This window comes from Bos indicus, chromosome 6, assembly GCF_029378745.1.
Source record: "Bos indicus isolate NIAB-ARS_2022 breed Sahiwal x Tharparkar chromosome 6, NIAB-ARS_B.indTharparkar_mat_pri_1.0, whole genome shotgun sequence".
Taxonomy (NCBI): Eukaryota; Metazoa; Chordata; class Mammalia; order Artiodactyla; family Bovidae; genus Bos; species Bos indicus.
Window position 1 is genome coordinate 117,685,238 of NC_091765.1, and position 24,494 is coordinate 117,709,731.

At 65.6% G+C, this 24,494-nt stretch overlaps 1 protein-coding gene across 4 annotated transcripts; it reads left to right on the forward strand.

Moving 5' to 3' along the window:
• Positions 1 to 13: 13 nt before the first annotated feature.
• Positions 14 to 23,543, forward strand: CTBP1 (C-terminal binding protein 1). 4 transcript variants are annotated; one of them, XM_070791955.1, is made up of 10 exons: positions 52 to 191; positions 7,203 to 7,395; positions 8,501 to 8,655; positions 16,951 to 17,095; positions 18,189 to 18,395; positions 19,889 to 20,103; positions 20,993 to 21,123; positions 21,665 to 21,792; positions 22,335 to 22,452; positions 22,650 to 23,543. In XM_070791955.1, the coding sequence occupies exons 2-10, from the start codon at positions 7,389 to 7,391 to the stop codon at positions 22,834 to 22,836; spliced, it is 1,293 nt and encodes a 430-aa protein (XP_070648056.1). In that variant the 5' UTR covers positions 52 to 191; positions 7,203 to 7,388; the 3' UTR covers positions 22,837 to 23,543. The 4 variants fall into 4 exon arrangements, with proteins under 4 accessions (XP_070648054.1, XP_070648055.1, XP_070648056.1 ...); XM_070791956.1 differs by lacking the exon at positions 52 to 191 and adding an exon at positions 1,914 to 2,058; XM_070791953.1 differs by lacking the exon at positions 7,203 to 7,395 and having other exon boundaries at positions 14 to 191.
• The last annotated feature ends 951 nt before the right edge of the window (positions 23,544 to 24,494 follow it).

Genomic DNA, 24,494 nt, shown 5'->3' on the forward strand with positions numbered 1-24,494 from the left:
GGCTGCTGGCGCGGCGCGGCGGCTCGGCACGGCGGCGCCCGGGCGCAGGCGAGCGGGCAGAGCGGCGGACGGCGCCCAGGCCGCGCCACGCGCCGGGCTCGCGGCGGAGCGCGCCGGACTGGTCGGGGCCCGCGGCCGCCCGCGCCTTTCCATGGGCAGCTCGCACTTGCTCAACAAGGGCCTGCCGCTCGGTAAGGCCGCGCGCGCGCATTTCCGGCCGCGGGGGCGGGGCGGGGCGGGGCCGCGGGGGCGGGCGGGGCGGGCGCGGGCGCCGGCTTTGTGTGCGAGTGCGCGTGCGCGCCGGCGTCCGCGCGCCGGGGGCCGGGGGCCGGGGCCGCGGGGGGCGCCGTGAGCATGCGCGGGCTGCTGCGTGCGAGTGCCCCGCTCCCCCGCCCGTGGGTGGTGCCGTGCGCGTGCTGCGTGCGTGTGCGCGCCGGCGTCGGGGGGCGGGGCCGGGGTCAGGGCCGCGGGGGGCGCCGCGCGCGTGCGCGGGCTTCTGTGCGCGAGTGCGCGTGCGCCGCCGCCCCGCCCGCCCGCGCAGGTGACACAAAGGGGTGCGGGGCCCTCAGGACCGTCGCGGCCGGGACTCCGCGCCCGAGGCGGGGTCCCTGCCGGGCTGTCCGCCCTGCGGTCCCGGCTGGCGGGGTTCCTGCCGGCGGGGCCCCGCAGGGAGGCCGGGCGCGCCGGTGGCCCCTCGTCCTCTGGGGCTGGGCCTTCCGGGGCTTTGCGCCCCTGGGCATTGCGGACCCGCTGTTGAAACGTCTGACGTGACGAGGCGGCGGGGGGCGCCGTGCCGGTCACCGGCGGAGGTGACACCCGTCCCAGGCCCCTGTCCGCCCGAGTGACCGGACGGTTGTGGCCGCGTCCGTCTCACCCTGTCCCCTCCTTGCTTTGTCAAGTGTGGGGAGCAGGCACCCTCCGTGCCCGGGCGGCGCCCGAGCCTGCGACCGGGGGGCGGCCCGCGGTGGTGCTTTGCTGGCCGCCGCGCTCCGCCCCCGTCGGGCCGGGCCGTGTCCACCTGTCGCGCCCCCGAGCAGGCCCAGCTCCCCTAGCCGGGGCCCCCTCGCGGTGGGGGCGCGTCCAGTCGGTTGCGGAGGGGCCGCCCCCCGCGGCTTCCCGCGCGCCCGCCCTGTCCCCGGGAGCCCGCAGACCGGGCCCCGGGCTCTGAGGTCTGTGGATGCAGGAGCGGCCGTGGGTTCGGGCGGGGCTCCCTCTGGCCGGTGCCTGCCCGCCGCGGAGGGCCCCCCGGCCCTGGCCCTGCGGGAAGGCGGGCTGTGGCGGGCAGCCTCTGAAGCGGGGAGCCTGGCGGGCAGCCTCCTTTCCGGTGATGCTCTTCTCTGTGGTTGGTTAGGACAGGCTCGCTGTCGGGGCGTGCGATGGGATTGGTTTTCTTCCGAGTCCGCCCCGAGGAGTTATACCACTCGTCCCGCTTCTCTGGATGACTGGACAGTTGGGTCGCACATGAGGGGTCCAGAGTGGGGTCTCCAGGTCTTATTCCATGGGGGCACCTTCTCCCTCTCCAGGACCCCCTCACCCAAGTCTCAAATGTATGTATGCAGAGACAGATACTCAGGAGAAAGCTTGTCTCCAGCAGTGTGGACGCTTGGGGTGCCCTGTGGGTTAGCGTCTCCTGTCCATTCTTGAATGGGGAGCATCCCTGAGCCTCTGGACGAGTGGTTGCAGCAGGCAATAGCACAGGCCTGGCCCTCAGGGAACCCGGGCCGAGCCCCTGACCGGTGCATGGTCGTGGACTCCTTGTGCTGTGTCGTGGCTGTAGAGTGGGGATGGAGCGTGAGAAGTGGGGTCACGTGACCGAGCGGGTGCCACCTGTCAGGTGGAGGGGCAGGGTGGGGCATGGGGAGGGTGCTAGGCCCTGGGGGGGCAGGGGGCAAGGCTCAGGGCCAGGGGCTCTGTGCAGACTCTCTCTGGAAGGCAGGAAGGTGACCTCCGCAGTCACGGTCTGCATCACAGTGAACCTGCCCCTCTCTGTTCTTTGATGTGGATGAAGTTCTTCCTGGGACTCGAGCAGCATGAAGGTAGCAGGACACGTGCACACAGGTGGGCATGAGTGAAGACGGTGGGAGAGGTGAGCGCGCGTGGGGAAGAGTCTTCGTGACACACTCACGCCTCTCGGCACGGCTTTTATCTAGCACGTGTGCGGGGCGCCTTTTGGTTTCTGAGGAGTTGAGAGGACACTGCGGAACGAGGCTGACTCTGGTGGGTGGTCCTGCGGGTGCTGTGAAGCCCTGCGTGCCTGGGGGAGCCCCCTGGCCTTGCCTACAGAGGCTCAGCATCCACCACAGCCAGACCCATCCTGTCAGTGTGGCCAGACCCCTGCTCAGACGGCTGTGCTGGGGGCAGGGGTGAGCTGGAGAAGGCGTGGCTGCTGCCGGCTCTTCAAACAGAGCGACACGGGGGTGGGCAGGGGGCATTGGCGTGTCAGAGCTGTGACTGGTGGTCAGCCAAAGGGCACGTCCTGACCGATGGGCCGGCTTTGCAGAGGAGGATGGGAAGGTACCAGGGGCAGTGACGCGTGCGTTTCCTGCTGATGAGGTGTGTGCAAGGGACTGCGGTGACCAAGGAGCCGCAGTGTGCAGGCCAGAGGCCTGGTGGAGTGTGGCGGGGCGCGGGGTCAGGGAGATGGCTGGAGGACTGGACGTGGGGTCAGGGACCCTGTTCGTGGCTGCAGAGTTTGGAGCTTGAGTTTGAAGGGGCAGTTCCTGGGGCTGGAGAGGAAGCAGAGGCTGTTTGGCGGTGAGCTCTGGTGTGTTCACTTTGCAATGCTCGGTAGCCCCGCATCAGGAGGCGTGAGCCAGCCCGCGCCCCTGACCTGGTGCTGTGGGAGCAGTGAGGCCTAGGGCCGGGTTCTCAGTGTGATCAGTCTGGGGGCTCAGCGACTCTGGTGAGCCTGGAGTCTGCCAGCCACAGCCCTGGTCTCTCCTAGAGCAGCCGCACCCTGGGGAGCTGTGCCCCAGAATGCAGCCCAGGTGCATGGTGGCTGGGGTGGGGCGGGGCGGAATGGCCGTCCAGCGCAGGCCGTGCCCAGTGTGTGGAACGGGCGGGAGTGAGTGTGAGATGGTGCAGAGAGTCCCCCACGCAGCTCCCCCTGTCGGCATCGCCCTCAGCGTGGCTGTCAAGTCGCAGCCCGGGTCCCCGGCCGTCCCCTCTGGTCCCTTCCATCCCCTCTTGCTGCTATGAGGTGTTGTTCCAGGGTGCCGTCTGCCTGTCCCGGGGTCTGGGAGGGGTGTCGACGCGGCTGCCTGCTGGGCCTTGGCCAGTGCCCTCCGTCCTGTTGGGCCCGGCTGGGCCGTGGCTCGCGTGGACGTCCGCCTTGGCCCCATCGTCCTCTCCCAGCATTTGCCTGGGAGCCGGGGGAGCTCAGGGCTGTGTCCAGCCCTCAGAGGGGCTTCCTCTCTCACCGGCCGCTGCGTCCCCCTGCCCCTCATTGTGCCGCTGGGCACAGGCGTGCACGCTGGGCACTGCCACCCACGCTGCCCATGGCGCCTGTCCCCTGCCGTGGGGCCAGCATGGTCCCTGCGTCAGGCTGGTCATCAGAAGTCCCTGCCTCCCCACATGCTCACTGAGTGCCCCCAGAAGCCCAGCCCAGCAGAGCCTGTGTCCTGGTCTCAGGGCCCCAAAGGTCGATTGGCATCCATGTCCATCCCTGAGCAAAACCAGAGAGGGCAGGAGGGGACCAGGGAGGCTGGTAGGGGGTGAGACTGGGAGGAAAAGGAGAGTGAAGTCTAGTGGGGAGGCTGCAGCCCAGCAGGTGCGGCCCTTCCCCGCCCAGCAGGTGTGCCTGTCTCCCTGCCTCCCCCGCCCCCAGCACACCCACCCCGAGCGCCCACAGCACCTCTGTGGGGTCAGCAGGTGCAGGGTGGGAGGGGGCCGGGGCCGGGCCCCTCTGCTCAGAGTCCTGGGTCTAGGGCTGACCAGGACGGTGTGTGAGTACCTGGGAACCTTGGGCTGTCACGAGGTGACCCACCTGCTCCTCGCTGCCTTGCCACTGAGGGGACGGAGCCTCTACCCTGGCAGGTGCCCTGACTGTCAGCCACCTGCCTCCAAGATGGGCCCTCCCCAGGGTCACTGGAGTCACCCAGGGGGCAGGGGGCATCCCCATCGCTTCTGTCCCCAGAGTTTATTTGCAAGGAGCCAGCCGTGCGTCACCTCCAGACAGGGCCCAGTTTCTGGAGAGGGTGCGGGGCGGGTGTGTCTGCAGTCTGCAGGGCGAGGGACCTCTGGCTACGACCCCTCCCCCTGTGTCACTCCGACCCCTGCTCCCCTGGGGGAGGACTGCAGACCCCCGTGTCTCCCCTGAGACTCGTCCAGTCAGGGTGGGGGCGGGGGCCCGGCAGGATGGCCCTGCACCCACAGGGGGCATGGGACATGTCTGGGTGCCACCGCGAGGCCACGCCTGCTGGCCACGTGCCTGGGTCCCTGCAGGCCTCCTCCACCCTCCTTAAAGGCGCTGTTTGCCCGGAGGCCGGGAGGCGCCTGGCGGGGTGTGCAGGGTGGGGGTGGCGGGGGGCCCTGGACGTGACCGCGACCCTGAGGCTGTCCTACGGCCCTGTGTCGGGCTCTGCCACGGGCGTGCTGAACAGTGAGGTCGCTTACGGGCTGCTGTTTGCTTGTCTCTAGAAACCAGACGGGGCTTAGCGTTTTCACCCCACGAGTGTGCCCGTCGCTGGCCTGGAAGTTTCTCGACCGTGGTCTTGCGTTATCCCCAGCATGACTAGACGGTCGAATCCCCAAGTCTTGGCCACTGGACCCTGCCGTCCTGCCCACAGGGCCCTGGGACTGGCACAGAGCAGACTCACGTGGCCCATCTGCCGTGCCCGCCAGAGGGCGCCTCCAGTCTGTGCGTTGGGCCTGAGCTCTGACCGGGGCCCTCCACCTGTCCAGACTGGCACCCGAGCCCCCAGGCCCACAGTGGGTGGGCACCCCCTGCCCCGCAGTGGGGGACATGCTGGCCTCTTCAGGCTGCTCGGTGCAGCGGGGCTTTCTTTTGAGACCGTTTTCACAGCAGGTGGGCCAGCGGTGGGCACGAGAGCCCGGGGTCCCGGCTGCCATATCAGGGCCGGGAGGGCATGGTGTGGGGCTTCACTTGAGGGGCAGAGCCTGGCCCTAGGCGGGCAGGGCGCTGGTGACTGGGGGCCCGTGAGTGACCGCTTAGGCCTGTTGGGCACCCCCCACCCACTTCCTGGTTTCTCTGGGGTTTAGGGAGGAGGCTGGCGGAAGCCTCCTGCCAGAAGGCCGGCTGTAACCCCTCTGGAGTCCCATCACCTGCACACGTGGGTCTCTGGGCAGAGGGCAGCACACAGGACGGCCTACTCGGCCGTGCGGAGGTGACTGCTGGGGCCTGACCCCTGCTGCCCTTGCAGTCTGGGCTGTCTGAGTGCCCTCTCCTGGCCCTGCCCGTCGGGGCACAGGGGTGGGCCAAGGGGCCATCGCAGCCAGCAGAACACCCCCCACCCCTGGTTGTGATATGTCACTGGGTGTGAAGCTGGGGCCCCAGGGCAGCTCTGCTGAGCCAGGGAGACCCCAAGGCGGGCCAGCGTCCCTGGTGGCTGGCTTGCCGTCCGGCTGGGCATCCCTTGCCCGTCAGTGTCCCCGAGTGCCTTCTGAGAGGCTGAGGCCTGGGGGCTGGCGGTGAGGTTGCTGCGGTTTGGTGGGGTGGCCTCCTGTCCCGGGGCCGTGTCTGCCGTGCTGGGGGGATACTTGCTGTCTGACGGCTAATTGAGGACATTTTTCACAGAGGGAAGTTAAGGCAGAGGAGCGTCGCCGTTTGCACCATGGAAACGTCGGTTCCCCGTGTTTTGTGGTTTCAGAGAGGAGCGCTGCTGCTCTGTGTGAGGGGAGCCCAGTGCGCGTCTCAGGCTCAGGAAGCACAGATCCAGGGCACCGAGTCCTTTCACGACGGGGCTGCCATCCACGCTGCGGACACTGGGGCCCAAGGCGCCATGACCCCCGCTCGTGGGCCTGTGAAAGATGGCAAACAGGACCCAGATGCTGGGGGGCTTCAACCCTCGCGGCCACGTGGGGGTGACCCCTGGGCCACACAGGAGCTAGTGATGGGATCAGCTTGGGTGCTGGCCGCCCATCGGGTGGTGGGCCCGGAGGGGAGCAGGCTGCTGACTGAGGGGCTGTTGGAAGTGGGCTGCACCTGCCCCATGTCCTGGGTTCATGGCCTGAGCCTGGTCTGTTGGCCAGGACTTCTTGGGAGGGGCCGGATCAGGAAGGACTCGGGCAACGCAAGGTGTAGGTCGTGGCTGGGTCGTCCTGCCCTCGGAAGGGCTGTGCGCAGATGGGAGTTTGGGCGGGGGGCCTCTGGACGTCACTGTCCACGGGGCCCAGGAGTGTGTGGGGCCGGCCTCCTGCAGCCCATCATAGCAGTGCAGCCCAGGGTAGGGTGGGAAGGAGGCCCACTCGGCGCTCTCCGTGGACACAGGCCCTTTTCCTGGCAGCCGCCGTGAGGCGGACAGGGCGCCTGGGCCTTGGGAGGCCCCTGCCCTGTGGCAGGTACCCACGGTCTGCCCCATGCTGGGGGTGGCCTCACCCTGAGACGGTGAACCGGGCTCTCGGGGTCGGGGCTGGGTGGTCTGCGCTCACCCCCAGCCCCCGATTGTCAGCCCATGTCCCCGATGGCGTGTGACCTGCATGCGGGCCCTGTCACGGCCCGGCCACTGTCCAGGGTCGTCCTGCCCCCGGAGCTGTTTGGGGAAGACCACCCCTAAATCTAACCCCGGCCGCAGGACGCTGCCCAAGGGGGCTGATGTGCCCACTGGCCTGGGGAGCCCCCATGTCCAGGCCTGTGAGGGGGGTGTCCAGGTTGGGGTCTGCATCCCAGGGGCCTCTCCCCAGCAACCTCCATGGAAGGCCAGTCTGCTTGCCCTATCCCAGGCCCAGGAAGTGATGGGCCCCATGAGACAGAAGCTTCCAGAACTGGCCACAGACGTGTTCCCTGAGCCGTCCACCCTCCACCCCTCCCAGCTCATGCACAGGGTGACGTCTAGGGGGTCCTGGGCATGTGGATGTGACCTTCGGGGTGAGCCTCTAGCCTCTGAGTCCTGGCTGTGGCCTGCCCGGTCACCCCCACACCAGGTCCCGCCCGGTGGCCGTGGGTCGAGGACGTGGGGACCCGGGCTCAGGAGTCCAGTTGGCCCTCGGTGGCGTTTAACGTGTCTCTTGTGTTTAATTTTTAGTCAGACTTTGACCCGGCGCGGGCTTCGGTGGTCGCCGTGGACGGGCGCCTAGGAGCTTTGGTTCGAGACAATAAAAGACGTGGGATGAGGACGCAGTGACAGGCCGCGGTTCTGCCGGGGGATTCTGAAGATAGCTGCTTTGAACAGTTGAATTCATGGTCGTGGGAGCTGCGCCCATACTGAGAGATGGCAGGTTGGTTCGGGCTCAGGAACGCAAGGCTGCCCGAGGAGGAGAGCCGCCTGGTCCCCGAGTGCGTGGGGTCAGCCAGGGACGCCCCAGGGGCCCTGGGCTTTGCTTCTGGAGAGGGTCCTGGGGGGAGGTGCTGGCCAGGCCGCAGGAGGTAGCAGGCTTCTCCGACCTCCCGGCAGACTCGCTATGGCCGGGAGTCACTGCCACCCCGGCCCTGCCAGTTGGTGTCCTCTGTCGGGGCCCCCGTCCGTGCCCCCCCGGTTGGTGTCTGTCGGGGCTCCGTTCGGTGTCTGGTGGGGCTCCCGTCTGTGCCCCCCGGTCGGTGTCTGCTGGGGCTCCGGTCTGTGTGCCCCGCCCGCTGGTTCACTCAAGGCTCCATGAGTGCCTTCTGGCTAAGAGGCCCCTGGACCCTAGGGCGTAGTTCTCGGGGCTGCGTGGTTCAAGGTTTGCGAAGTTGAAGCTGAACACAGCTGTGGGTGGGCGTGTGTCACACCCACGTGGGTGCTGTTCCCGAGTGAGACGCTCTGTTCTTGAGGGGGAGCTGGAGAGACAGGGCGGCAGTAACTGTATTCCCTGCAGACGGAGGGGCCCGGCGCTCTGCTGAGGGTGCAGGGCCGGGGTCCGACGCAGGCCGTGGAAGCGGCCACCTCGCATGTCCGCTCGCCCTCCCGTGTCTGCCTGGGCGTCAAGTGGAAGGAGGGAGTTTCTGACAGCCCTTCAGGCAGAGGTGGTTCCGGCTGCAGCCGGCTGGGTCCTTGTCGGGTTTGGGGCAGCGATGCTGCAGCCTGGAATGAGAGAGAAACGTGAGGCATGCCCGCGAGCCCCCCACGTTCTGGCCTGCGTGTCTGACGCTGGCTGCGATGCAGGGGGCCTGGGGCTCTGTGTCCCCAAGGCCCTGATTTGTGGTGGGGGTGTCATTGCTGTCAGTGGCCGCTCAGGTGGCAGTGAGCTGTACCAACTGCCCCTGGCTTTTTTTAGTTTATTTTTGACAAAGATCCCAGTGGCTGGACGCACGGAGCTGGAAGTCCTCAGGGTGGGCTGCGCGAGGTCCATGGCGGGTGGGCTGAGGTCCCGGAAGGGAGCTGAGCGTCTGGCCCTGTCGTTGCAGGCGTCCGACCTCCGATCATGAACGGGCCCATGCACCCCCGGCCCCTGGTGGCGCTGCTGGACGGCCGGGACTGCACGGTGGAGATGCCCATCCTGAAGGACGTGGCCACCGTGGCCTTCTGTGACGCGCAGTCCACGCAGGAGATCCACGAGAAGGTACGCGGGCGGGTGGGGAGCAGGTGCCTCCTGGCCTGTCGGGAGGCGCAGGGACGTCTCTGTTGGAAACAGGTCTTCCCTAGAAAGTGGCACCTCGGACTCAGCTGTGGTGGACGGTGCTGGCAGGGGGCGGGCGGTCCCCCCACCCAGCCCGTACTGATGACAGCGGTGGTGGTCACCGGGACGCCCCGACCCTGTGCCGTGTGGTTGCAGCTCTCGTGACGCGAGTCCTGGAAGCTCCAGGCTCCCCAAGACGGGAGTGCGTTAATCTGGTTTCTGTCTGTAGTCACAGCCGACCAGACTTCAGAACCACCTTTCCCGAGTCAGTTGAGGAAGCTGGACGAAGGCTTATAAAACCTCGGCACTTTGGAGGGCCCGCAGGGTTGGGAGAGGCCCAGATGCTGCAGGGTGAACTGAGGCGATGGCCAAGCCTCGCCTGCTGGGCTGGCACACCTGTTGGGCTGGCAGTGGCAGCTGAGAGGCTGGGCAGCTTTGGCACCTCATGGGCCAGTGAGCATGGAGCCCGGCTGGACCCCGGCTCTGTGCTGGGCCCCTGGGGAAAGGCTGAGCTGGAACCAGACCCGTCCTCACGTGTCCACATCTGGCCTGGACCGCCCACAGCCTTGAACGTGGGTGATCGAGGCCCCCGCCCTGTGCCTGGGAGGCTGGCAGGAGGAAGGGGACGGTTCTCTGTGGGGAGAGGCTGTCAGCCTGGGCCCCAAGTCATCGTGCAGATCACAGCTAGTGCAGCGCGCAGACAAAGACAACTGGGCCTCAGGGGAGGGGAGGACTGAGCAAGAACGTCCCCGTGGCTCAGACGGGAAGGGACCACCTGCAACATGGGAGGCCTGGGCCCGATCACTGGGCCGGGAAGAGCCCCGGAGAAGGCATGGCCGCCCACTCCAGCGTTCCTGCCTGGAGAATCCCGTGGGAGGAGCCTGGAGGCTACCGTCCATGGGGTTGCAGAGTCAGACACGACTGAGGACTAACACTTTCACTTTTGGGGGTTCCCAGATGGCATTAGTGGTAAAGAATCCGCCTGCCAGTGCAGGAGGCATTAAGAGACACGGGTTTAACCCCTGGGTCAGGAAGAGCCCTGGAGAAGGGCATGGCCACCCACTCCAGTGTTCCTACCTGGAGAATCCCATGCGCAGAGGAGCCTGGCAGGCTACCGTCCACGGGGTTGCAAAGAATCAGACACAACTGAGCGAATTAAAAAAAAACAGAGTGAAAGACAGTCACGAGAGGGGCCCCACAAGGCCACGGGGCGGCTGCCGCCACAACCACGATGTGGAAACAGTCTGAGAATCCAGGAGGAGCCGAGCACAGAAAAGACGTCAGGAAGATGTGGAGCTGAAACAGCGGCGCTGACCTGAGAGCGCGGAGCAGACTTGCTGGCTACTGGGCAGCGTGGGCGGGGAGGCGGCCAGCTGGGGCAGAGGCTCTGGGTGAGGGCCCGAGGTGGGACCCAGGGCGGCGACGGGCCAGGAGGAGAGCTGACGGAGGGGCCGGAGCCCGGTGCTGACGGGGGCGCGGACTGCAGGTGAGAGAAGCACGGCGGCTCCCGGAGCCCAGGTGGGTGGGCCCCCGAGCCAAGCAGGCTCGGGCTGCCCACCCGGCGGGCCCATGGCCAGTGTTTCTACTCGAGAAGCAAGCCCCACAGCCACACTGACATCCCCGAGAGCCCCCAGCAGCTTCGTGCCTCGTGGCTGGAACCAGAGGGAGCCCAGCCACCCTCGGCCCGGGGCCCGGGCCTGTGGCGCCTGCTTGGCCAGCAGAAGGGAGAGCGAGCCGGGTGCTGGCCTTGGCTGGCAGGGACGGCCAGTCATCACCCTGGCCCGTCTCCATGACCGGGAGGCCGAGGTGCCGGGTTCACGTGCTGACGGGAGGGCGTTCCTCTGTGGCGACGGCAGTCCTGCGAGGAGGTGGCGGCTCCTCTGATAGGACGTGACCCGTGGACAGCTTCCTGTGAGTCTTACGCTGTTTCAGACAGAAAAGATACGTTTAGAAAAACCAGTGGAAATAAAAGAGAGATGATACAGGGAGAAGTTTTTAAAAATCATAAGCAGGTCTTCCCTGGTGGTTCAGTGGTTAAGATCTGCCTGCCGATACGGGGGACACACGTTCAGCCCCTGGTTTGGGAAGGTTCCACATGCCCTGGAGCCCATGCACCACACCTGGAGAGCAGCCTGTTGCTGCCACCAGAGGAGGCCCACACGCAGCACCAGAGACCCAGCACAGCCAAAAGTGAATCACCCAATTAAAAAAAAATTAAAAATTTTAAGCAATATTAAAACAAGTTTGCCAATGAATTGGAAAACTAAGATAAAACGTGTCTTCTAAAATTGTAAGTTACCAAAACTATTTCAGCCAGTTACTATAAAACCCAAATAAGCTACTCAGTAGGCCCCTGGGCAGGGGAAGGGCCCTCGGCTCTGCAGCGAGCTCTGCCCACCCTGCCAGGCAGGTGGCAACTCCCCCAACCGGCCCTCTACGTCCTGAAACCCACGGGAGCCACGCCGAGGCCTCGCCTGTCAGAGAAGAGGCAGAAGAAATGTCCGGGGAACAGAACCTTCTGCTTCAGAGAGAAGAGGTGTTAGAACCGCGTGACTGCCGTTCCTAGGCCGGAGGGCTGCCTGGCTGGACACTGCGCAGGACGCAGCAAGGAAGGAGTCCCAGGAGGGCTAGAGGAGCTCTTGGAAACTGAATACAGGAGCGAAAGGTTTAAGTTTTAGCAGGAAGCTTGGAAGACGTAGTCTTGGGAAGCCCAGAGGGCAGGTGGAAGAGAGGAGCATGGAGAGATGCAGACTCCCCGGGGGGGCGGGCCCCAGTGCAGCCGCCCTTGGGGCTCCCGTTTCCGCCCCCACTTGAGCCAGGGCTGCTGCAGCCTGCGTGTGCAGAGCTGTCTTTCCTCTGCCAGCCTGGGTGGCACAGTGTCGCCAAGTCCATCTGCCAACACAGGAGCCGCAGGAGACATGGGTTTGATGCCTGGGTCGGGAAGATCCCCTGGAGAGAGGAGCGGCCGTCCACTCCAGTACTCTTGCCTGGGAGATCCCGTGACAGAGGAGCCTGGCGGGCCACAGTCCAGGGGCCGCACAGTTGAGCACAGCCCAGCAGCAACCAGATGTGACGGCTGGAGCCTGGGCAGCCACCCAGACCTTGAGGGGAAGCTACATGGAGCCTGGGAGCAGCAGGGCAGCAAGACAGAAGTCCAGGACCCCGATGGCTGTGGAGCTGACGGGGCCCCTAGACCACGTGGCTGCAGGCACTGGGGAAACGCCCGCTCGTCTTCATAGCTGGATGGATGTTGGACATTTTCACCACAACGTGAGAAACTTCAGAGCTGAATGGAAGCTCCCATGTTCCCACCATGAGCCAGGACAAGTGTCAGGGGCCCCCGGAGGCCCTGGTTCAGGGTTCAGACTTCACCAGCGCCAGGGTGGGGGACAGGAATCAAAGTGGCCCCAGGCAGGTGCACAGCTCCTGGGAGAAGGGTTTCAGCTGAGATTGCTCCCCCCTCCCCAGCATGCAGACCCTGAGGGGGCGTCTTGCCCTTTGGCCGCTCCCTCTGAGGCTCTTGGGGGAAAGTCAGGCCCCCACGAGGTGGAGGCGGCCGTGGAAGAGGGAGGCCTGGGGTCCCATCGAGGGCCAGGCCAGCTGGGGAAGACGGGGGTGCGCTCAGGGAAGGGTCATGGGGCTGCAGCGGGGACCTGGTCAGCGGAGTCCCAGCAGGGATGTGCGGAGACCACGTGAGGCAGACGTGAAGCGCAGGGAAACTCAGAGCAAGTGGTGCCAGTGGGGGCCCACTCAGGGGACCTGAGGGATGCTGGGCAGTGCCCTGTGTGCACGCCAAACCCGGGAGTGAGAGGGGTGTCCGCGAGGCTGTCCCCCTCCCCCGCCCCCGACAGACCAGGTGCGGCAGGTCTGCAGGTCACGTGTGGAAAAGAGGGTCTGTCTGGCCGTGAGGCAGTCCAGCGGTCTCCCCACAAAACAAGTCACATAGATCAGGGAAGAGAGGGGGGTGACAGAGGGATGTCTGCAGTGCACGCACCAGCTGGGGGTTAGCAGCAAACAGACCCCTCAGCGGGCAGGAACGACCGTCTCAGCGGAGAGTGAGCAAGGGCGAGGTGTAGACCCGGCCCAGCAGCCTGCAGGAGCGGGTGACCCGTCCCCACCCCGGGAGCTCACAGACACCCGGGCAGCCAGGCCCCCGCGTGCCACTCTGGCGGTGCTCCGGCAGGCCCCTGAGACTCCCAGGGCAGCCGGGCCTCCGCCTACTAGTCTGGTGTGCTCTGGCAGGCCCCTGAGACTCCCAGGGCAGCTGGGCCCCTGCATGCCAGTCTGGCGGGCGGTGCTCTGGCAGGCCCCTGAGACTCCCAGGGCAGCTGGGCCCCTGCATGCCCATCTGGTGTGCTCCAGCAGGCCCCCAAGAATCTGGGTTGCAGTCTTCAGCCCACCGTCCTTCCACCTGGCCCGTCGTCCGGAAACCCCTGGGGCTGTCTGGGAGTGTCAGCCCTGGGCCTCACTGAGGGTGTGTGCACACACACGTGTGTGTGCGTGCGTGCATGTTTGTGTGCACGTGTCTGTGTATGCGCGCGTGTATTTATCTGTGTGCAGGCGTCCGTATGTGTGTACACGTGTGTGCGTGTGTCTGCGTGTGTGTGCATGTGTTTCTGTGTGCACGTCTGTGTGTGTGTGTGCGCATGTGTTTTGTGTGCAGGTGTCTGGTACGTGTGTCTGTGTGTACGTGTGTGTCTTTCTCTGTGCAGGTGTCCACATGTGTGCGTGCGTGTGTGCATGCATGCATGTCTGTGTGTGTGAGATGCTGGGAGGGGAGCCTGGAGGTGAGGAGGTGCCCAGCCCCCCAGCTACGCCCTGGCCCACCTCTGGGCTGGTGCCTGGTGAGCACCCCTCAGGTGCCGCTGCTCCCAGTGCCCGGCCAGGCAGGCCTGGTAGCCCCTGTGGATTTGATAACATTGAGTCGGTGACAGGCTGGTCACACAACAGGTGGAGGTTGGTGGGAGTGGACCGTGGAAGGTCGATGGCATACCAGGGGTGTTGCGGCCACTTTGCATCCAGGAAAAGGGTCACGAGGAACCAACAGGAGTGGGGCCCAGGGCCTGGGCGTGGTGTGGTGGCCCTTCGGTGGGCTCACCCTGAGGTTGATGCACCGTGGGACTGCCCTTGGGGGCGTCCCGGCTTCCCTCTGAGAACGCTGCACCTCGTACTGGTTCCAGGGACGCTCGGCAGAAACAGGACCAGGCGTGGAAAAGGGGTTTACCCAGAACCCTGTGTGGGTGAGCCACACCAGAAGTTCAGATCAGTTCAGTTCAGTCGCTCAGTCGTGTCCGACTCGTGACCCCATGGACTGCAGCACGCCAGGGCTCCCTGTCCATCACCAACTCCTGGAATTCACTCAGACTCATGTCCACTGAGTCGGTGATGCCATCCAGCCATCTCATCCTCTGTCGTCCCCTTATTCTCCTGCCTCCAATCCCTCCCAGCATCAGGGTCTTTTCCAATGAGTCAGCTCTTCGCATGAGGTGGCCAAAGTATTGGAGTTTCAGCTTCAGCATCAGTCCTTCCAATGAATATTCAGGACTGGTCTCCTTTAGGATGGACTGGTTGGATCTCCTTGCAGTCCAAGGGACTCTCGAGTCTCTTCCAATACCACAGTTCAAAAGCATCAAGTCTTCGGCGCTCAGCTTTCTTCACAGTCCAACTCTCACATCCATACACGACCATTGGGAAAACCATAGCCTTGACTAGACGGACCTTTGTCAGCAAACTAATGTTTCTGCTTTTTAATATGCTGTCTAAAGTTAAAGCTAAAATCATGGTGCCCACTGGCGTGCACCTCACATAAGGTGGGATCGCCAGTTGCTGGGTGGGTGGTGCTGGTGGGCGGACGTTCCCGGGGTGGTAGCAGCAGGACCAGAGCCTAAAGAGGTTTGTGGGGAGCCGCCCACTCACCTCAGGGGGACCAGTGGACACACTGGGAGCCGCACGGTCTCCCAGCTTTAGAACCTTCCAGACGGCCCTGGGCCATGCGCTGCCTCGCGGCCCAGGACGCCCCAGGACCCCTTCCCATCCCACCTGCCTCAGCCCGCCCCCCGACACACACCCCCGTCTCAGTCGAAGGCCACACGTGTCTCCCTGTCCAGGCCTGACCAGGCTAAACGCGGGGCCTCCCCTCCCAACGCTGGCAGCCATGTGTCCGCCTCTCTGGTTCCAGCACCTGCCTGCCCACCCACAGTGGGCACTGACCTCTGTCCACACGCAGCCTGCCCACAGCCTTGGGGGCCTCCTCACAGCCCCGCCCACACAGCACAGGGCAGCAAGAGGGGTCTTCCCAGGGACCTGACGGCTGAGCCTGCCGCCTCGCCACGCACCCCGCCCCGGCCGCGTGCCCTGCCCTGTGCCCCTGCCCACCCCGCGTGCACCCGTAATCTCTCTGCCTCTGATGCTGGCCCACTGCCTCACGCCGTCCTCTCCAGGCCTGCGTCTCACCCCCTCCTAGGAGGCCGGGGCGGCTGTCAGGACTCAGTGTGGTCCCGCTGGCCCGTTCGGGGGCCTGGGGCTGGGATCCCTGGGTCCTCTGAGCAGGGAGGGCCCGAGCCAGGCTGGCAGCACCTGCCCGCATGTGTAGGACCAGGCCCTGGGCCCTCTGCCCTGCTGACAGCTGTCTCTGCCTTGGACCTTTCTCCCCCTGTGCTGTGTTCTCCGGGCCCCCTCGGCCCGTAGGACGAGAAGGAAGGCCACGCCACCCTCGAGGAACTGCATTCTGGGGGGCCCTGTGTCTGGCTCCATTCGACACCCCGTGATCATAGGAGAGATGAGCCCGGGGCCGTTGGCCGTCTGAGAGGTTGCTGGCTTCTGCCCAGGGTCCCCCCTCAGCGCCCACACCCCGCACTCGCTATGTCCACTGCGGGCCAGCTGCTGCCTCCGCCGTGCAGCCCCGCGAGTCCAACAGCCTCCGCCCCCCGGGGACCCCGAGTCAGCGCTGGATGCTCTGTGCGGAGGGGAGGGTGGCCTCTGAGACGTCGCGAATTGTACTGGCCTGTTAGGGAGGAATAAACCGGGTCCCCAGCTGCAGGCAGGCTCCCGCGGCCTCCCCGTGGCCTCTGAGATGTCGCGGATTGTACCGGCCCATTAGGGAGGGGTGAACTGGGTCCCCAGCTGCAGCAGGTCCTGGAGTCTGATGCGTTGGGTCCAGGTGGCTCAGCTCCGGGGCCCCGCCCTTGGGTCCAGAGGTCGAGCTGGTAGGTTCCTGGCTGTTCCGAGCACATCCAGAGCAGACCCTCGTTCCTGGTCCTGGGCTGTGGCCCCCCACCCCCAGCCAGGCACGTCTTACTGGTGGGCGGGTGCTGACAGAACGCGGGTTCAGCCAGCGGTGGGGTGGGTGGGGCCGTGCACGTGCACGAGTAGGGGCTTTGCGTGGGGCGCAACGCGAGCAGACCCCGCGGGTGGGGAGGTCTGTGCGCCAGGCTCTTAGGAGACCCTGGCAGCTACCTGCTCACATGGGTTTCACCCGGGGCAGCCCCGCTGAGACATGCACACCCCGTCCCTGCAAGCATCCTGACCCCCCGTGTGGGGAGCGGGGCGGGGTGGGGGTGATGCCCCAGCCACGCTCCGAGGGGCAGAGACTGAGTTGTCAGGCCCCTCGCGGGGTCTGCACTGGCCAGGCCAGCCTCTTGGCCGAGCGTGCATAAAACCTGTGCCCGGCCTTGATGCCCCTCCCAGTGCGGGGCCGGGGGAGGCCACCCCCAAGGTCCGCGGTGCGCAGGACAGAGGCCTCGGGCTGCAGCTGCTCCCGACCCTTCCGGGGGAGCGGCCCGCACGGTGACGGTGAGGGGTGACCACGTGTGCCCCTCCCGGTGTGAAAGGGTGCCGTGCTCACTGCTGTGTGTTCACCACCTGGGGACCGGTGTGCACTGCCCCGCGGCGGCTCCTCTTCGGGGAGTGGGTCATGCATGGCGGCATGGCTCCCCTCCCCATCGGTGGTTCTGGGGGTCTCGGGTCCTCCCAGTGCCCTTGTTTTCCATCTGTTGTGGCGTCCAGTGCCCAGGGAGAGGGCAGCCCCCTTCCCACCTCCCTGTGTCAGTCAGGCGAGCCCCGTCCCCTCTGTCGACCCGGCAGGTGTCCTTGGCGGGTCTGCTGGGTTGCCGTCACCCTCGGGTCACGGCAGGTGCTCACGCGGGGACCCGGGTGGCCTCCCACCCAGACAGCCTATTGGGCCCACAGGGGCGCGGGCTGCTCGGGGCAGCGCCGGTCACCATGCTGCTCTCGCTGCAGGTCCTGAACGAGGCCGTGGGCGCGCTGATGTACCACACCATCACGCTGACCAGGGAGGATCTGGAGAAGTTCAAGGCTCTGCGGATAATCGTGCGCATCGGCAGCGGCTTCGACAACATTGACATCAAGTCGGCCGGGGACCTAGGTAGGCCGCTCGGGACCCTCCCCCGCAGCCCTGCCTGCTGTCCCGGGCATGGCCTCGCTGCTTTGGTCCCCCGCACGAAGGGGGCCTGGGGCCTGGGGGCCGGCGTCCACACGGCTCTCCGCGTGTGAGCCCCACGCCAGCTCCCTGCCAGGTGCAGGCTGGCGGCACTGTTCCTCAGGAGGCCCGGGCCTCGGGCAGCGCACCCGCCCTCCTGCAGAACCCCCCGGGGACCCTGTTCACTAGACGGGCCAGGAAAGGAAGTTTCTGTTGTGACTCAGGACACGGGAGTGTGTACATGCTGGTGTGCGTATGGGGGTGTGCCTGTGCTCTTGTGCACATGCTCTCGAGCACACGTGTGTGACTCACACTTGGAAACAGACTCAATCTGTTGGGTCTGTTGGGTGGTTTTCCGCCTGCGGTGCCGCTCGGCTGTGGCCTCTGCGTTTCCTCTGTGTTGGTCACCGCCTTGTGGGAGGTTAGGACTCACTCAGCCACGGCACCTGGTCACTGACAGCTCAGAACTGCAGAGAGAGCCGCTTGCGTTGTCAGCTGCCATGCGTCTCAGGGCTCACCCTGCCTGGGCCCGCTGAGCTCTGTCGCCCCAGCGTCCACCCCGCCATCTCCTGTTCCCCTCGGCGTCCACCCCACTGTCGCCGGGCACGCTGGGTACTCTCCGAGCCGGTGTGTCCCTGGGGCTCGTGCCTGCTGACGGAGCTGGTCCTCTCTGCCTCTTGATTTCACCAGCTGGGGCTGCGTCCTTCTTCCAGGAACGTCTGGGCGTGCTGGGTGGTCCTCCCCTCTGAAGCCCCGCAGGGCCTGGTCTCTGGCGCCGCCTTGGGTCTGACCGGGACTCCGGCTCTTCTTGCTCAGTTTCCCATGCATGTCCCGTCCCCCCACCCCGCCCGTCCTTGTGCTGAGGGGCAGGGAGGCCGCTGCTTGGGGAGGAGTGGCCTGGCCAAGACCCGTTCCAGGAAGGGCCAGTGGCCAGTGGTCCAGGGCGGGGGCAGGTAACCTGCCTTGATCTCCTGGCCTGGACGTGTCAGTGACGCCCAAGACCATCCCAGTGACCGCCCTGCGTGTCTTGCATCTCCAGGCATTGCCGTCTGCAACGTGCCGGCCGCATCCGTGGAGGAGACCGCTGACTCCACCATGTGCCACATCCTCAACCTGTACCGCAGGACCACGTGGCTGCACCAGGCGCTGCGGGAGGGCACGCGCGTCCAGAGCGTTGAGCAGATCCGGGAGGTGGCCTCCGGAGCCGCCAGGATCCGCGGGGAGACCCTGGGCGTCATCGGGCTAGGTGCGCTGGCCTCCGCCCTGCACGCGCCTGTGGACGGAGAGGCCGGTTGGCCGGGCTGCTGGGGGGTTCCCCACCTGGGACGGCTGTCCAGCCAGTGCTGCTCACTGGCTGGCCTGGTCTCTTAGCTGCCCCAGGAACAGCAGGCGGGGCCACACACCCACCCGGGTGTTAGTGCCCTCAGGGTCACGTGCTCTGTGGGCGTGGTCACGCGTACCCTGTGGCGGGGTCATGTGTGGCCTGTGGGCGTCCACACTTGTGCCTGCTCAACCTGCCGAACGCTCAGGGCTGCCAAGTGGGGCCGAGGTGGCTGCCCTGAGTCCTGTCCGGGGTGGAGGGAGGCTGCTCGCTGTCCCCCTCGCTTGCCCTCGTGCCCTGCAGGCTGGTGCCCTGAACTCAGGTAGCAAACCAGGGAGCAGAGACGTGCTGGGGGCAGAGGTACTGGAGTGGGTCCGGCCTCGGGGGTTGAGGAGGCAGGGGAGGGCGAGTGTGGACGGAGTAGCCTGTCCTGCCTGGGGGCGTAGCTCCTGTGCCCCCATCTGTGATCCCCAGGGTTCTCCATGGCAGAGGCACCCGCTGTGCAGCTGTGGGGAGCTGCAGGGCAGAGACGCACCTGCATTAGCTCAGATCAGGACCACGGACGTCCGAGGACGTGGGGATGTCCCACTCCCGACGTGATTTGCTGGACTGCCCACACAGACACCAAGGCTGGTCGGAGCCCCATAGCCATGCAAGCACCCTACACCAAGCAACGGGGCCCCTGTGCCCAGAACCAGCCAGGGTGGGGCCGGTGGGGCCGCTCGGCGTGATGGAGGAGGAGGAAGGGGTGCGGAGAGGGTGGGGCGGTTGTATGTCCCTGGCCGGTGGATTTGGGGCCACATCCCATCTAGGCAGTGTTGGTGCAGACAGGCCCCGGAGGCTGCATGCTAACTGGCTCCTGGTCGTCCTTGGGGGCCGTCAGACCTGCCTTGGGGACCGTGGCCCTGGCTGTCTGCTCCGGCCAACCCTGCGCCCTTCTAGAGACCCCCAGAGCCTGTGTTCTGGTTCCCTCCTGAAAGCAGAGCAGGGCCCCGGTGGCATGAGCTGAAGCAGGGTCTCGGTGCCTGCGTCGCTTGCAGAGGCCAGGGTCGCAGCCATGGTGGCTCCACACTGGGGCGCTGTGTGTGGCTCCCGGGGACCCAAGAGCTGTGCAGTGGCAGCTGCTGGATACACAATTCCACTTTGCACGTTTGTTCGTAGAAACGGAAGTCCTCTTTGGGCTTCCCTGGGTTTGAGGAGTCGGGTGCTGCAGTGAAGTGGCCGAGCTGGGGCTCCTGGCTTGCATCGCCCGCCTGCAGAGCCAGTGGCTGCTCCAGCCCCCGCGGTGCCGCCCGAGGGAGGTCCACTGGACTGCTGGGTGCCCGTACTCCAGGGGCCCCGGCCCTTCTCCCTGAAACCTAGTTCCCCACGCGCCCACTGCTTGGCAGGCGCCCAGGGTGATGCCCGTCTTCCCCCAGGGCGCGTGGGGCAGGCGGTGGCACTGCGGGCCAAGGCCTTTGGCTTCAACGTGCTCTTCTACGACCCCTACCTGGCGGACGGCACGGAGCGGGCGCTGGGGCTGCAGCGGGTCAGCACGCTGCAGGACCTGCTCTTCCACAGCGACTGCGTGACCCTGCACTGCGGCCTCAACGAGCACAACCACCACCTCATCAACGACTTCACCGTCAAGCAGGTCTGCCTGCAGGACCGCCTGGGGCGGGGCTGGGCTGGAGCGGGGGGCGGGGCGGGGCGGGGGGGGGGGGGTGGGCGGGATGGTCTAACCCTGCACGGCCCCTCTTGGGTCCGGGCCTTTCAAGTGACAGTGTGTACACTGGCTTCTGTGTTGTGAGCACGTGCAGTGCACACAGCTGGGTGCGGGCAAGTTTGGATGCCGATGGCCCTCCCCGCGTGCGCACATGGTTGTATAGATGTGGGCCTGTGCAGTCACGGCTTGCGTTTGTGTCTGTCTGCACGTGTACACACACATGCACATATGGTTGGGCTTCCCTTGAGGCTCAGCTGGTAAAGAATCCGCCCGCAATCTGGGAGACCTGGTCCCCGGGTTGGAAAGATCCCCTGGAGAAGGGAAAGGCCACCCACTCCAGTATTCTGGTCTGGAGAATTCCATGGACTGGATAGTCCATGGGGTCACAAAGAGTCAGACACGACGGAGCGACTTTCACACACGTATGCAGACACGTGCATATGTGGTTACATATACTTCTGTGTGTGCACATGTGCATGGGAGTGCCTGCACATTCTTGTGTGCACACGTGGAGCCGTGACTGTTGTCTGTCCCACCCCCCCAGCCCTGTGGAGGGTGAGGCCAGACACCGTTCCCACGTGCTGGGCTAGCCTCCGGGGGTCGGGGGTTGGTCAGACTGTGCCATCCGTGAGAACCAAGTGAGACCTGGACAGACAGGAGCCTGCCAGGGAAGAGCCCTGCGCCCACGGACGGCTGCCTGAGCCCGTCAGCGGGGTGAAACTGGGGTCACAGGGAGTGCCCCATCTCAGAGCAGGGGCAGCCTCCTTCACAGAACCAGGGAAGGGGCGTCTTCAGGCCCATCGTCTGTCCTTCTCAGATGAGACAAGGGGCTTTCCTGGTGAACACGGCCCGGGGAGGCCTGGTGGACGAGAAGGCTCTGGCCCAGGCCCTGAAGGAGGGGCGGATCCGTGGCGCAGCCCTGGACGTGCACGAGTCAGAGCCCTTCAGGTGCCTCCCGCTGCTCCCGGGGCCCCCAGCGTGGGCGGGCAGCTCATGTGTTGCACTAGCCTGCGGCTGGCCTGGTGGGGGGTGGGGCCATGCCCGCACCCGGTCTCCCGGCCCTGCCTTTGGGCAGCCTGAGCTTGGCCTAGGGTAGACCTTCCTCCAGGGCCAAGCCAGGTCTCAGCGGGAGGGGAGCTCAGCTCTGCGGGCCAGGACAGCCCTGGGTCCTGCACCTGGGGGAGGGGGAGAGCTGAGACCAGGGCCCCCTGTCAAGTGTCCGAGGCCGCTGGCCCCCAGGTGGCTGTGTGTAGACGCCCCAGCCGAGAGGCTGTCGGGCAGCAGGGCCCGGGGGGTCCTCACCCCTGGAGCCTGCAGGGGTGTTCAGGGGCCCCAGGTCTGAGAGCTCAAATCACCTGCAGGGGGCTGGGCGTGTCCCCAGTTGAGACCCTCCCCACTGTGGTTAGGGAGGGGCTGGGCAGATCTGACATGTGGGGGTGGGCTCCAGCCAGAGTCAGGCTCTCATCTTTAGCCTCTGACCTCTCTGCAGCTTTAGCCAGGGCCCCTTGAAGGACGCGCCCAACCTGATCTGCACCCCGCATGCGGCCTGGTACAGCGAGCAGGCCTCCATCGAGATGCGTGAGGAGGCAGCCAGGGAGATCCGGAGAGCCATCACAGGTAGGCAGGGTCGGGGGTTGGGGGCATGGGAGTGGGGGAGCCCAGGCTCTTGCTAGGGCCGTAGGGGCGGGGCACGGGGTGGGGCGGGGCGGGGTCGTGGGCCTTGGGGGCGGGGCGCGGGGCGGGGCACAGGTTGGGAGCGGAAGGAGACAAGACCCACCAGGGCGGGACGTTTCCGCGCGGCATACTCTGAACGCAGGGGCTCTTGGCGTCGCGTCTGTGACGCTCCTTCGCTGACCTGGGGGTGTCAGCTCGTGTGTCTCTCCGCACCTTTGAGGAAGTCTTCTGTGTGTGCGAGCTTCCTGGGCGGGCCCGTCAGCTCTGAAACCTCTGGTCTGAGCAGGCACCAGTGAGCTGAGGTCGCCCACCTGAGGTTAGGGGTCCCTGAGCTTCGAGGGGGACCCTGCCCAGACAGGCGGGGCCCGCTCTGCCTGAGGGCCTTGCGCCCGCAGGGGCGGCCGGCCCCGCCCCCGTCAGAGCCCCCTCAGGCCCTGGTGGCTTCGGGACGCAGGCCCCATCCTTCGCTCCCCCACGTTTCCCAGGCCGGATCCCCGACAGCCTGAAGAACTGCGTCAACAAGGACCACCTGGCGGCCGCCACCCACTGGGCCAGCGTGGACCCCGCCGTGGTACACCCTGAGCTCAATGGGGCCGCCTACAGGTAAGCGGGGCCCTGGGCCCCCGTGGCCCTGGGCGGCTGGGGCACACGCGCCCGAGCGGGCGGCAGCCTTCAGGGTGGTGGATGGGGCGGCGTCCTGGGTCTTGGCCGCACGAAGCGGGGCGGGGCTGGACGGGGTGCCCAGCAGGCGGCCGTGGGACAGGGCGCCCCCCGGGCTCACGCGGCGCCTTCTCTCCCAGCAGGTACCCCCCGGGCGTGGTAGGCGTGGCACCCAGCGGCATCCCGGCCGCCGTGGAGGGCATCGTCCCCAGCGCGATGTCCCTGTCCCACGGCCTGCCCCCCGTCTCCCACCCTCCCCACGCCCCTTCTCCCGGCCAAACCGTCAAGCCCGAGGCGGATAGAGACCATGCGAGCGACCAGTTGTAGCCGGGGCGGAGCTCTGCAACCGGGGCGCTGGCCGAGCCCTGGACGGGCGTGTGCAGGCGCGGTGCCCGCGGTGGCCGGGTCTCCGGAGACGGGCCGGGGGCCGGGGCTGAGCTGGTGCCGCTGCCCGCGTCGACTGTAGTTGTCCCGTCCCGAGGGCCGGCCGCGCCCCGCGCCCTCCGCGCCCTCCGCGCCCTCCGCGCCCTCGTTAAGCAGCAGAAGTTAGTAGTTCACTCCCCCGAATGTCCTTGTCTGTGTACAGTCTCTAGAACATCGCAGGTGTGTTTGCTCAGCTGTCGGCAGGAGAGCCGGGCGGCCACGGCACTGCGCACGGCTGTTCCTCCTGCGTGTGAAGCGCCCTGGACAGGCAGCTGGCAGACTTCTCAGGACAATGAACCCTTCCCGGTTTCTTTTCACGCCACACAGTGCATTGTTTTTTCTACCTGCTTGTCTTATTTTTAGAATAATTTAGAAAAACAGAACCAAGGCTGTCTTTCCTAACTTTGGCATGATCCCCTTGTTTCCAACGAAGACGGCATCATGAGGCAGCTGGGTGGGAGCGCGCGGCCTCCATCCAGCCACGGGTGCAGCACCCGGCCCGCGGTGCCGTCCTGCTGATGTGGTAGGCTAGCAATATTTTGGTTAAAATCATGTTTGTGACCGTAACCATTTGTATGAATTATTTTAAAGAAATAAAAGTCCCAGAAAGAGCCGGCACGCCCAGCCTCTGTTTTAGCGGCTTTGTCTCACGGGCACTGGCGAGGTCAGTCCTCTTTTCCGCGAGCGCCTGCGGGGCGGAGCTGGACGGGCAGCTCCGGGGGGTCCATGCTGGGCTCCGCCTCCTTTGGCTTCTGGAGCCGCTTGCCCTTTGCGTCCTCACTGGAACCTGGGGGTCCTCGCTGCTCTGTGTGCAGTGCCGCCCCTTCCCCCCGGGGGTCCTGAGCCACGGTGGAAGTGCAGGGCACGCCGGCAGGGCGGCGCCTGCAGTGACCTGGAGCTGCTGGAGCGGAGGCTTAGGAGAACACTGCGGGACTCAGTACGGACTTCAGAAAATAATGTTAGTAAAATTGTTCCCTTCAGATAAAGGAAGAGAATAAGACAACTACAACCAGGATCAGGACTCAAGAGGAGGTTGCTAAACAGTTCCCAATGTCAATCAAATCACAGAGAATGTGATGAAAACTTTCTGATGAGAACTTAAGAGAGAACACTTGGTAAACCAACACAAAGTAAAAGACCTGGATTGCTCTGTAACTTCCTAAGAAATTAGACTTAAAAACTTTCTCAAAGGAAATTACAAATGGCTTCAAACCTTAGCTCTAAAAATTACTTAAAAAGTAGAAAAAACCCACTGATTTCCAATTGACTTGAGAGGACAAAAAGCAGGTGTACTTTCCAATAATTTTGAGATTAACTTTCCAAATCCTTAGAGGAAAAAAAAGACAATCCAGCCTTATCTTAAGGAGTGAGCCAAGTGGGGGACTCTTCACTGTGAGCTTAGTTGGGGTGACTCCTCTATATCCTGAGCTAAAATGGGGTGACTCCTACACCGAGAGCCCAGGTGGGGTGGTGACCCCTACACCGTGAGTTAAGGTGGGGTGACTCCTACACCGAGAGCCCGGGTGGGGTGACCCCTACACTGTGAGCCCATGTGGGTGACT

What these genes read in the sequence shown, in the direction of transcription:
- CTBP1 (XM_070791953.1), top strand. Translation starts at nt 152, where the DNA reads ATGGGCAGCTCGCACTTGCTCAACAAGGGCCTGCCGCTCG. An exon ending in CAACAAGGGCCTGCCGCTCG is followed by an intron (nt 192 to 8,500) that starts GTAAGGCCGCGC and finishes CTGTCGTTGCAG; the next exon opens with GCGTCCGACCTCCGATCATG. An exon ending in CTCAATGGGGCCGCCTACAG is followed by an intron (nt 22,453 to 22,649) that starts GTAAGCGGGGCC and finishes CTTCTCTCCCAG; the next exon opens with CAGGTACCCCCCGGGCGTGG.